An 11,554-nucleotide genomic window follows, 5' to 3' on the forward strand; every position below is an offset into this window, starting at 1 on the left:
GAGTTTCCCAACCCCAGTGTGCTCCCGGGAGCTCAGTTTTTCTGCCTGCCTGAAGCACGAGACGGCTTCCTACCCGGGCGCTGCTGTGGCGCTGACCTGTGATTAGATGAGCGGATCGACCTCAGCTGCTAACATCCCTTTTTCCCTCGGTAAGGGTTTAAAAATTCTACAAGAGCCGCGCGTCCTAGTCTTACACCGACCACTTCACGCCGAAAGTCTCCTGAGAGGCATAGACCATGTACAGGAAGCCGTCCGCATCCTTCTCGCGCTCGTACACCTCGGAGATGGGCGTGGACACGCTCACCATGCTGTGTCCGTTCACCAGCAGGAAGAAAGCCTGGTTGGCGTTGAGCTGCAGGCGTCGTCTGCGGAGAGGACAGGACACGGGCTGGTGGTCAGCACGCGGGGCCACCGACAGCCTCCCTGACGGGGCAGGCGGGCCGGACGCTGCCCCAGCTGCAGCGTCCAAGCCCTCGCAGACCCTCTCGCTCCCAGGCCTCTCACACGCCCGCGGCCTGGCGCCGCCACCCTGCCTCGGTGGGGAAGCCGAGCAAAGCATGCACCTTCCCTTGTGAGTGTTGCCAGTTTGCTGTGCAAACCCGGCCACTGCTCTGATGAAGGGACACCACCGTGACGTCATAGCAACAGACTCAGACGTGACGCGAGGTCAGTGAAACATGGGATTTAAAGACTTTGCCATGACACGTCCAAGTAAATCTGCACAGAATTTGAGCAAACTAAGGGCATGGCCAAGCTGGACACCAGGGCAGGGCCACGGGTACCTGATGATCTTGATGAGCTCGCTCATGTTGACATGGTCGGGCACGAGGAACTTGGTCTTGTCCAGGACGGGGAGCTGCTTCTCGCCCTTGTACCTTTCTATTATCACCTAGGAGAGGGCCGGGAAGGGGTTGAAAAGCGGGCGCGGACAACGCAGCAGCAGCATCCCGGGTTGCTGCGGCACCTGGGCCACGGCCACCCACGCGGGGTGAACAGAGCGCGTGCTGTCTCCCACCACCGTCCGGGGAGTGGTGGTCACACGCCTGTGGCACTGGGTGGGCGGGGGAGGACGCGGGCATACCCTGCTCTGCGCCCTGACTGAGCAGAGGCTGAGGACTGTCATTCCCCCACCACGGCCCCCAGGTGCGGCTGCAGAGGATGGCCGGCGGCCACAGCAGCCGGAGGCACCGGGACGGCTCCGTGGAGAGCCACCTCGCGCTTGGCTGAGGAGAGGCGGTCTTAGGGTGAGAGCAGAGAGCGCCCGCAGAGTGCCTTCCCGAACCTCTCTCTCGGGAGGCGGGGCTGGCACAGGAGCAGAGGGGAAAGCGGCCTAGGCACAAGCCTGGCAGCCCGCGCGCCTCCTGCACCGTCCGTCTGTCCATCTGCTCTCAGCAAGTAAGAGCCCGACCCCAAGGGCTCAGGTGTCACAAACACGTGTAAAAGTATGACTTCCGGGCCTCCCTGGCGGCACAGGCGGTTGAGCGCCGCGCAGGGTTGTCCACAGCCCCTGCCGTGAGGGTTTTATCCCAGCCGGCGAGAATCCCACATGGCGCGGCAGACCTCTCCTGTCTCCCCGCTGCTCCCTCAGCAGTGGATTTCAGTGGATCTGCCTGTTCTGTTCCCAGCTCTGTCTCTGGTGAATCCTCTCACCCTCCTGCGCATCTGGCCTGCACCCGGGTTCTTGTATAAATAAATCTTTTTAAAAAAAGTGTGCCTCTCCCTAAGACTCCAGGTAGAACAAGGCCACCTGGCACTGCCAGCAGAAAGTCACGCGAGGACACCTTGGCGGCTGTGGGCCTGCCCCTGGCCTCTGCGGGCAGCGCCGGCTCACAGAGAGGCGCCCAGGGCGTCAAGGTGGAGAGCAGCCGCAGGAGAGGACACCTCCAGGAGGTCCGCCGGGGTCCCGCCTGTCACACCTGGACAGATGGGAACCTCCCCGCAGCCCCACGAAGCTGTGACCTGCTGCACGACGCCAGCCCCACCTGGCGCACGTCTGCTCCTCCTGGCGTCAGCTGCCGCTGAAGCGGGCTGTGGAGCTCGCGGACTCTGCCAACCATGCGCCTAGGACCGTGCCGCCTTCCCACCCACCCCAGCGCACAGGACGCAGCTCCCTGCGGGTCCGAGTAAGGGGCTCGGGATTGCCGGCGACTCAGGACTGCTGGCCTGAACTCGGCCTGACCCAGAAGTCCTCCTGGTGTCTCTGTAGACCCCGCGCCTCACCCGACAGGGAGGGGCAGTGTCTTCCCCCGCCCGGTGGCCCCCCCCAGGGGCGCCCGCTATTCCTTCTGGGAATAAAGCACCTAGCTCAGCCCCCGCCCCTCGCCCAATATAAACACTTCGGGTCTGGGACGCGCAAACGTCAAGACTGCGGGCTCAGCCTGGGGGCAAGATGGCGGCAACAGCTGTTGCCGGCAGTGCCCCGCGGGAAGCTGCCAGGGGCGGGCCGCGCACGTGTGCCGCGGAGACGCGCGTCTGAGGCCACCCACCGGGATCTTGGTAGGATGCTGCTCCCGGATGAGTCGCACGTCTTCCACTCTCTGTTCTGCAACGAAAGGGAGACAGGGCGTGACTAGGGAGACGGCGCGTCCTCTGCTCGTACCGTGACTGCGTGTCCGGACGCACCGCCTGGGGGACGCAGCGGGGCCCCACCCCGCCCAGAACCCGGAGACCAAGCACGGAGGCCTCGCCGTCACGGTCGCGGGCAGGAAGGGCCGACCCGGCGGGGCCAGCACAGGACCCAGGGCTCCGAGGCATCGGCCGCCCCGCGCGTCTCCCCCCCGCCCGTCGGTCTTCGCGAGTCTCCCCGTCGACGTCGGTACAGAAACCCGCAGCTGGCCGCAGGCTCGTCGGCGCGGCGCGCTGTCCCCTGGCTACCTCCAGCCTGAAAGCAGCCGCCCGAGAGAAACGAGCGGGTCCTGCTCGGGCCGGCACTGGTCTGCTCCGCGCCCACAGAGGCGGCGGGAGGCCCAGCCTGCTGGGGTCCCTTCCCGTGTGTTCTCTCATTCACGTCTCCAACAGCCGTGCCAGGCCTGAGGCCGACCTGGGGCGCACAGGCGTGGAGCCCCGCCAGGCTGAGGCGCAGAGCCCGTCAGAGGAGGGGTGTGAACCCCGCCAAGACGGCCTCAACCCCCCACCACGGCCGGGGCCCTCCACTCCCTCCAGCCACCCCCGCGCGCTCCCAGAATGCTGAGCCATGTCGTCGGCTCCCCGAGAAGGCGCCGGAGCCGCGGCCAGACAGGTTAGGACAGCGCCTCACAAGAGCGAAGAGCTGCCAGCTTTATTTTGAGCAAATGTTTCGGTAACGTTCTTCGGAAAAGGCTGCCAGGACCCAGCCCCGCGATCACACGGGACAGAGGCGGCGTGATGTCTTCCCGCCCGGCACCTCCACACCAGCTTCCACAGCACAGGTGCCCCGCCATGAGGCCGAGGTCCCGGCCACTCCCAGCGCGGACACCAGCAAGGCGCGGGAGAGACGCACAGGGGTGCGAGGGCAGCCGGGTCCAGCGCTCGAGCGAGGCCGAGACCCGCAGCAGGTGCACGTGTGGCCCTGGCGGAGCCCGCCCAGGAGTTTCCAGGGAGCAGATGCCTTTGCTGTTTGCAGCCCTCCCATCCCCGGAGGCCGGGAGAGGCCTCGCCAGCGGGGACCCACCGTGGTCAGGGCTGGAGACAGCAGTTCCAGTGATCGGTCGGTTTAGGCTGTTGGGTCGGGGGTTCCGGAAACACCCAGCAGGATGGGTCCCGAGACGGTCAGGTGCTGGAGGGCAGCGCACAGCGGCCTGCACGTGGGCGCGCGCTCCGGTGCTCACAGCACTGACCTCGGGGCCCCCGCCGCGAGCAGAGCACCGCAGGCAAGGGCTCTGTGCAGCACTGCCGTGACCCAGTCAAGCCCGGGGGCCCGGACCCCCGTGTCCTGGCTGTCAGTTTCAAATCAGGTTTCAACTGCGTGTGTGTGCGGAGGGAGCAGCGCTAGGGGCCAGGGGGTGCCCCCGGGAAGCCAGTGACAGAACTGAGTGAAGCTGGCCGCCCAGTCTGACGTCAGCAGCAGAGGAGACACGGAGAGGGGCATGGAACCTTCTGCTGCTGAGACCAGGTCCTTCCTCAGCATAAAGACCCGGCCGCGCCTGTCTCCCCACCAGGCCTCTCCACAGAGCCCCCCCCGAACTCAGAGCCCGGGGCACGCATGTGCCCCGCTAGCAGATGAATGACACACGCTCCTCGGCGCTGCCCGGAGTCCGTTTCACGTTCCAAAGCTTGTCCCAGTAAACCCAGGAGGCGTCCGTGGAAAGGTGCAGGCAAGAGGGGGCGAGGGTTTATGCACATAAACAGACTGACTTCGACGGGCCCGCCTGAGGCTTCCATCAGAAACCAGCGCGAAAGGCTTCCTCCTCGTGTTTTCACCCCAAAACACAGCTCTGAAGGCAGATGCCTGCTGTGGGGAGGCGAGGCCCGGCTCCCTGCGTGTCCTGACAGGGCGCCTGGACTGGGCGGCCCACTTGCGTGGAAACCCGAGGATGGCAGCGGGGCCTGGCATGCTCCCCACGCTCACCCAAATGGTCCCCGGGGGTGCAGACCAGTTCCCTTACTTGGCCCGCTCGGTACAGCTGCGCTGGGCTGTCCTCCCAGCCGGGCTTGGTCACGGTCCCCCATCCCTCCACCCCCACGTAGGCCCCACGCCGAGGGCCCCATGAAGGAGAGCTGCGGTGGGGACACACCCGCTCCCTCCTCTCCACTATCCGTAAAGCTTTGTGGACAAACACAGAAGATGTAGTTGAAGCATCAGATTTTTTTTTTTTTTTTGCCACCACTTGCAAAGTTGCTAAGAGACTCCCCCCCCCTGGCATTTACAGGAAAACTTCACCTACATTCTCTGGCATTTGGCTCAGCGTGAAACTCCAGCTTGCTAAACATTCCCGCAACCTGCCTCCAAGCGCTCGACAGCACACCTTGGCAGGGACGGCGCAGGTCCGCAGCCACCCGTCTGCCCCAAACTCTCTGGTCCACCAAGTGTCCTCCGAGCCATGGCCAGGTGAGGCCAGGCCGAGCCCACACCCTCCTCCACTGAGCAGACCAGTGCCCGGGGAGGAGACAGCTCAGGGACTAGGCTGGGGAGCCCCAGGAACACAGAGGAGGCGATGCACTCAAGCTCAGTCCTGAGCTTCGCAAGGTTCCCAAATGTCTGCAGGGGACCCGAGCCTCTGGACTTCCAGTGATGGCGGAGGCTCCCGGGCGGCTGGCGCGGCCAGTGCTCCGGCCCAGGCATCGCCACTAGGTGGACCAGTCTTCACCTCTCTGCACCCCACCCAGTCTCCTCAGCTGCAACGGGAAGGGGTGGTTTGGGGTGAGCCCCAAGGTCCGTTCCCACCCTCTCCGGCCGGGAGAAGACGGCGGCAGAGCCACGGTCAAGGGTGAGGGAGCCCAATTGCTCACGCTGGATCAGACACACTCTACACAGAGGCTCTTTCCACAGAGCGGGGCCCCTCGCCTGCGCTCCCGGCCTGAAGCCTCTGATGTCAGCGTGGCCCCCGAGCCGATGCTCTTCTGCAAAGTTACTGCCAGGGTTTGTCCAAAGGCAGCGGGGGCAGGAGGGCTGGTCCCACCCGGGCCCACGTCCAGGGACCTGAGGTCCTGCTGCTCCTCTGAGCACCCGGGGTCACTTTCCTACTGTCTCCACCTACTCTCTCCCGATTCTTCCAGAATAACCTAAAAATAAGCAAAAGGCAGGCAAGGGCGGCCTCCGGCACGGGACACGGCACGGGACACGGGCATCGCTGCACAGAGGTCCCCGCAGCTGTCAGGGCCAGGCCCGAGGAGACGCCAGACGCGGGCGCCCCGAGCGCGGCCCCGAGCGCAGCCCCGGGGGCCGGCCAAGGTCACGGGCCCCGCAGGCCGTCGGGCGCGAACCCGTGCGGCCCCGGGGCGCCCCTAGGGCAGCGGGGGCCGGGACCCCCACGGCGCCTGCGGGGCGAGCGCGGCCGGGCGGACGCGGGGCTCCCGGGCGCAGGAAACTGGACGCCGGGGACGCCGGGCGCCGGGGCCTGCGCCGGACTCGGGCCGCGCTCCCGGGCCCCGCGGATGCCGGCCCCGCACCCCAACCGGCTCGCGTCCAGCGGGGAGAACCCACCGCGGGCGGCGGGGGCGCGGGGCGCCGCCGGGCGGGGGTCCTGGGGCGCGGCCGCCCACCGCGGCTCCCCCTCCCGCCCCTCCCGCCCCGCGGCGCCTCCGTCCCGCCCGCCTCGCGGCTGGGCGACCCCCCGGCCCCCGGCCCGCCCCGGCCCGGCCCGGCCCGGCCCGCCAGCCCGCCCGCCCGCGGCCCCCACCGAAGGAGCGGCGCTGCTTGAAGGTCTTCTCCGACGGCATGGCGGGCGGGCGGGCGGCGGGCGGCGGCGGCGGCGGGCGGGGTCCGCGGCTCCGGCGGCGAAGGCGAGGTCCGACCGCGGCGACGGCGACTTCCCTTGTGTCTCCTCGGCCCGCAGCCTGGTCAGGTGACCCGCGCGCGTCATGCCGGGGGCGGGGCCAACCCGGCCGCGGCCGCCGCCATGGCGGGCGTGGCGGAAGCCGGGCCGCACGCAGCGCCGGGGGCGGGGCCTGAGGGCCGGGACGCGTGCGTACTCGGCGGCGGGCGGGGCGGGGCCTGCGCGCCAGGCGGCCCCTGCCCCGGGGCCCCGCCCCTCAGCGCCGCGCCGCGCCCCTCAGCGCCCCGCCGCCCCTCAGCGCCCCTCAGCGCTCCGCCGCCCCTCAGCGCCCCGCCGCCCCTCAGCGCCCCTCAGCGCTCCGCCGCCCCTCAGCGCCCCGCCGCCCCTCAGCGCCCCTCAGCGCTCCGCCGCCCCTCAGCGCCCGGCCGCCCCTCAGCGCCCCTCAGCGCCCGGCCGCCCCTCAGCACCCCTCAGCGCCCCGCCGCCCCTCAGCCCCTCAGCGCCCGGCCGCCCCTCAGCGCCCCTCAGCGCCCGGCCGCCCCTCAGCGCCCCTCAGCTCCTCTCAGCGCCCCGCCGCCCCTCAGCGCCCGGCCGCCCCTCAGCGCCCCTCAGCTCCTCTCAGCGCCCCGCCGCCCCTCAGCTCCTCTCAGCGCCCGGCCGCCCCTCAGCGCCCCTCAGCGCCCCGCCGCCCCTCAGCGCCCCTCAGCGCCCCGCCGCCCCTCAGCGCCCCTCAGCGCCCCGCCGCCCCTCAGCGCCCCGCCGTGTTTGCGCAGCGGCCCCGCGGCTTTCCCGGAAACGCGCCCGCGCCGGTCGGCCGGTCCTGGTCGGCTGGTCCGGTCCGGGACGGAGCCGCCACCGGTGAGCGGGGCAGCCGGGGCCGAGGCCCGCCCGAGCCCTGCCGCGGGGACCCCCCTCCGGCCCCGGCGCCCCCCCCCCGTGCTCCTCAGTATCTCATGCCCCGGCCGCGAGCCCGCGGGCGCCTGCACCCGCCCCGGCGCCCTGGGGAGCCCGCGCGGCACCAGCCCGCCGGCCGCCCCGAGCCCGCGGCGACAGCAGGGAGTGCGGGGAGCCCCGGCCGGCGCCCCGAGGCCTCCCTCCGGGTGGAGACGGGACGGCAGGTCCTGGACGCGCCTCCCGCCCACAGCGCCTCCGGCGGAGCCCGCCCCGGGGCGGGCGCCCGGGCTGGCGGCCCCGCGGCCCTGCGAGGGACGGCCCTGCCGCGGCCACTCCGCCTCTGGGGGTGCGGCGGAGGGGAGAGCCAGGTCCCCCCCGGGCACCGCGGGGCCCCCCACTCCGCCCGGCCTGCGGGGCCCGCCCGGACCGCGCTGGCGCCCGCGCTTGGTGACGCCCGCCGGGCCGGCCTTTGCGGGCCTCCTGCCCTCCGGAGGGCCCGCTCGGGCCCAAGCCCCGAGGTGTCTCAGGAGATCGCCCCAGGCTGGGCGCAGCCTTCCCAGGGCGACCTCCGGGTGGGGGTGGGCGCCACGCGGCCGCGAGGGGTCACGGCGAGCTCCCCGCGGGCCAGGGCCGGCAAGCCCGCGCGGGGGCGCTCCCGCCCCGTGGACGTTCTCTCCCTGTCCACGTGAGGACAGCGCTGCCCCGCAGCCCGGGGCTGCCCCCGGCGGGCTGGCCTCGTCCAGCGGCGGGTCTTGGAGCGAAGGGGCTGCCCTCGAGCCCCGCCCGCCGGCGGAGGCACAGGACGCCCCCTTTCTCTTCAGCGCGCCCCGTGCTCTCCAGAAACCTCAGGCGGCTTTAGGCGCCGAGGCTCTCCCAGGAAGGTCAGCGGCGCCCCCTTCCCGCCGCTCCTCCTGCTCCCTCGCTCGCCGCGCGAAGGGGCGGGGGGGGCGCCGCCCCCTCGAGCTGCTCGGGCGCCCCGCGCTCGGCGAAGCCCGCGCTGCCGCCGGCTCGGGGAGGCTGTGCGGGCCGGAGCTCGCGGGGCCCCGCCACCCTCAGCATGGAGCGAGCCGGGCCGCGAGCGCCCAGCCGCCGGCGCTGCCCCGCCCCCGCCCCTTCCGATCGGAGGAGCCGCTGCGCCCGCCGTCGCCCCGCCTCGCGCCCCGGCTGCGGCGGAGCCAGGAAGCAAACCAGCCTCGCTCCCGAGCTGGCGGGGCAGGGCGCGGGGGCCGGAGGCCCGCGGGGGGGGGGGGCTCCAGGGTTTGGGACGGTCTTCCCGGAACCGGAGGCGCGGCGGGGGCGGGGAGCCGGCTCGGAGACCGGCGGGGGGGCGCGCCGGCGCCCCCCAGGCCCGAGGCGGGTCTCCGGGGAGCCCGAGCCCGGCAGGCGGCCCCGCCGCGGCGCTGGCTCGGCGCCCGCTCAATGGAAACAGACTCGGAGGCGCGTTTCCAGCGCGCGCCCACGGCCGGCCAGGGCTGGGGGGCTGAGGCGCTGGGGGGGCCGAGGCGCTGGGGGCCTCCTTTGTGCCTTAAACCGTGCGCCTTTGCTTCCACCTTGGAGCGTCGCCCCGGCGTCCCCACCCCCGACTGCCCTGGGCAGGGGCCAGGAGCCGCTCTTCACGCCGGGCTCCTCGCAGCGCCCCGCAGGCTCGCCCGGCTTCCTCGGGCCGGAGAAGTGGGCCTTGCGGGACTCGGGGCGACCCACTGAAAACACGCCCGTCTTCCCCGCATTTCCTCTCTCAGCTCCCCGGGGAAGACCGAGTCTCAGCTGCCGAGCTCTCCCCGGCGGTGAGGACTCAGGAAAGGCCCCCAACCGAGCCTGTGCCTCTGCTGCGCCCACCCCACCCGCGGGCCGCGGCGCCCAAGCCTCCCGCCAGCCTCTGCCGCTTGTGCCGCTGGCCCACGCCACTCGCTGGACTCCAGCCCCGCGGCCCGCGGCCCCTTGCAGAGGCAGCTCCGGCCTCCCGGGCGACGGAAGCCCCGCCGGACTGTGCGCGCGGCGGTCAGCTCCGTTCCTCGAGGAAAGCCGTGTTCCACCGGCACTTCCGCGCCCAGACCCGAGTAGGCGCCTAGCAGGGCGAGGGCCCCGCGCACATAGGCACATAGGTCGGCGGCGGGTCGACGCCCCGGTGCGGGCCCACGGTGCTAGGGCCGCCCAGGCGTCCAGACCCTCCGGGCTTCTGTGCTTGTGTTATAGGACAGGGAGAGGGGCAGCCTAAACCCCGCAAACCTGCCTGGTCTACATGGGTTCTGCCATCCGCCGCATCCACACAAAACATAGGAGACTGTAATGGGAAGGGACTTTAATAAAACTAGGAAACAACACAGGAAAGGCAAAGAGTCTAGTTTCTAAGTGAAGCACCCAAAGTGACCCGTCCCCTCGTGGGTAAAAGTCCATCCAAATGGGTTCGGCCCAGAGCAAGGCCCCAAAGCCTGCCCCAAGTCTAAAGCATCTTCCAGTGGGGACCCACAGAAAAGGGCCAGAAACAACCAGACAAGCCCGGAAGGAAAAGAGCAAAATCAACATCCAGATAAAAGCTGCCATGGTCACCTCCCCACGGGTCTCACCCACATCTGTGTCACCCCGTCCACGACCAAAAGACAAGTGCAGTTTCTTCACGTGTCTCTAGGCTCCACGCGCCTCCTCCAGGTCTCCTGGCTCCATCCTGCTTCCTTCCTCAGTCTCTTCTGCAGCTTCTCCTCTTCCTGCTCAGCTCCACCCTCCCTTGGGTGGGGCAGGGAACCTCCCCCTTTCCTGGGGACCACCCTGTTGCACTTGCACGTCGGCTGGGGCCCGCTGGGTCTGTGCTCCCCGCCTCTGAGCACGTGTATCTGTCCCTTGTTTCTCGGGCGCCGCGGCAGATCTGCAGTCACTGTGCACAGGCGCCGGCGGGGAGGTGTGCTGGGGGTGTGCTGCGGGTGTGCTGGGGCCGGCACCGGGAGTGTTTGCCCGGAGACAGTGCGGTGACAAGGGACCTCCTTCCCGGAAGGGGCTCTCTTCGGGGCCGGAAGGAAGGGGTGGTGGATGTGGGCACCGACTCTGGGGCCATGCCGCCCCGAAGGCCCCGTCCCCACCCCGCTGGGCACGGCACAGCCTGGGCGGCCGTCCTGGGGGGCCGGCTTGGGCAGAGGCACAAGCGTGGCCAGTGACCGGCTGAGGCATCAGACGGGTGAAGGCCGTGGGCCGGGGCCACGGCGCCAGGCACTGGCCCGACAGGAGCCCGTGGGGCCGTCAGCTGCCCTGAAACAGGTGAGGGACGCAGAGCGTCCCCCTCAAGGCAGGGGCTTGGGCTCGCAGCGTGGAGCGACAGAGTCCAGGTGCAGGGCGGGCGCTCAGGGCTGGGTCGTCAGTCACCGTGCGGGCGGGGAGGTGGCCGGGCGAGCTAAGGTGTGAGGTGTGGCTGTTCTTGCCAGGAGATGCCGTCCCTGTCGCTGGGTGCGCGGCCAGGGCGGTGGCCCTCGCCGCGGGCCGGGACCAATTTCCCTGGCCCAGTCTTCCAGCAGGTGGTCCCGAGCCGGCGTCAGGGCAGGTGCGGCGAGGCCCCTGCTGCCTCGGTCGTCCCCGAGCCGGGAGCCACGGCTCCACGAGCTATTCCGGGCGCGGCTGGCACAGCGCCCGGCACCCTCCGCAGCTGCGTCCCGCCCGGCGGTCAACAGCTCCCGCCCGCGGAGCCCCGGCCCGCGGTCCGGCTCCAGGGCGGCGGGAGGGGCCGGGCTCCCGGGCGCGAGGCCCTGACCACCGGCTTCGCCCACCGGAGCCTGCCCCGCGGCGAAGTGGCCTTGGCGGGTCCGGCCGGGGGTCTCCGGGCCGCCCTCGGGCACTGGGGAGGGGACCAGCGAGTGGGGTGGAAGGGTCCTTGGAGTCCTCCTATGGGTGGCGGGGGGCCCCGGGGGCCACCCCGAGGGGCGTGTGGGGTCCTGGGGGGCTGCGGAGGTCCTGGGCTCTGGGAGGCGGCGGGCCCCCTCCTCTGGCGGCGGTGGGTCCGGCCCTCGCCCGGGGCGGCGCGCCCCGGCTGCCACGCGCACGCCTGCGGGGTGGAGGCGCGGGCGCCGCGTGGGCCTCGCCGGCTCCGCGGGACCCCGGGCCGGGCCGGGGCGGGGCCGGGCGGGACTCCGCCCCGGGGCGGGGCCAGACCCACGACTCCGCCCCGGCCCGGGGCGGGGCTCCGAGGCTGCGGGCGGGGCGGGGCGGGGCCTGCGGCGGGGCGGGGCCTGCGGCGGGGCGGGGCCTGCGGCGGGGCGGGGCCTGCG

General features: G+C 71.5%; 1 protein-coding gene across 1 annotated transcript; it reads right to left on the bottom strand.

Annotated features, from left to right (window-relative positions):
* Positions 1-190: 190 nt before the first annotated feature.
* Positions 191-6,357, bottom strand: MAP1LC3B (microtubule associated protein 1 light chain 3 beta; the record flags this gene model as incomplete). Its single annotated transcript, XM_084256637.1, has 4 exons — positions 191-365; positions 783-889; positions 2,487-2,542; positions 6,318-6,357. 4 exons carry the CDS (start codon positions 6,355-6,357, stop codon positions 191-193), a joined length of 378 nt encoding a protein of 125 aa, XP_084112763.1.
* Positions 6,358-11,554: the final 5,197 nt, after the last annotated feature.

This window comes from Talpa europaea (genome assembly GCF_964194135.1).
Source record: "Talpa europaea genome assembly, chromosome: 16".
In the NCBI taxonomy this organism is placed as follows: Eukaryota; Metazoa; Chordata; class Mammalia; order Eulipotyphla; family Talpidae; genus Talpa; species Talpa europaea.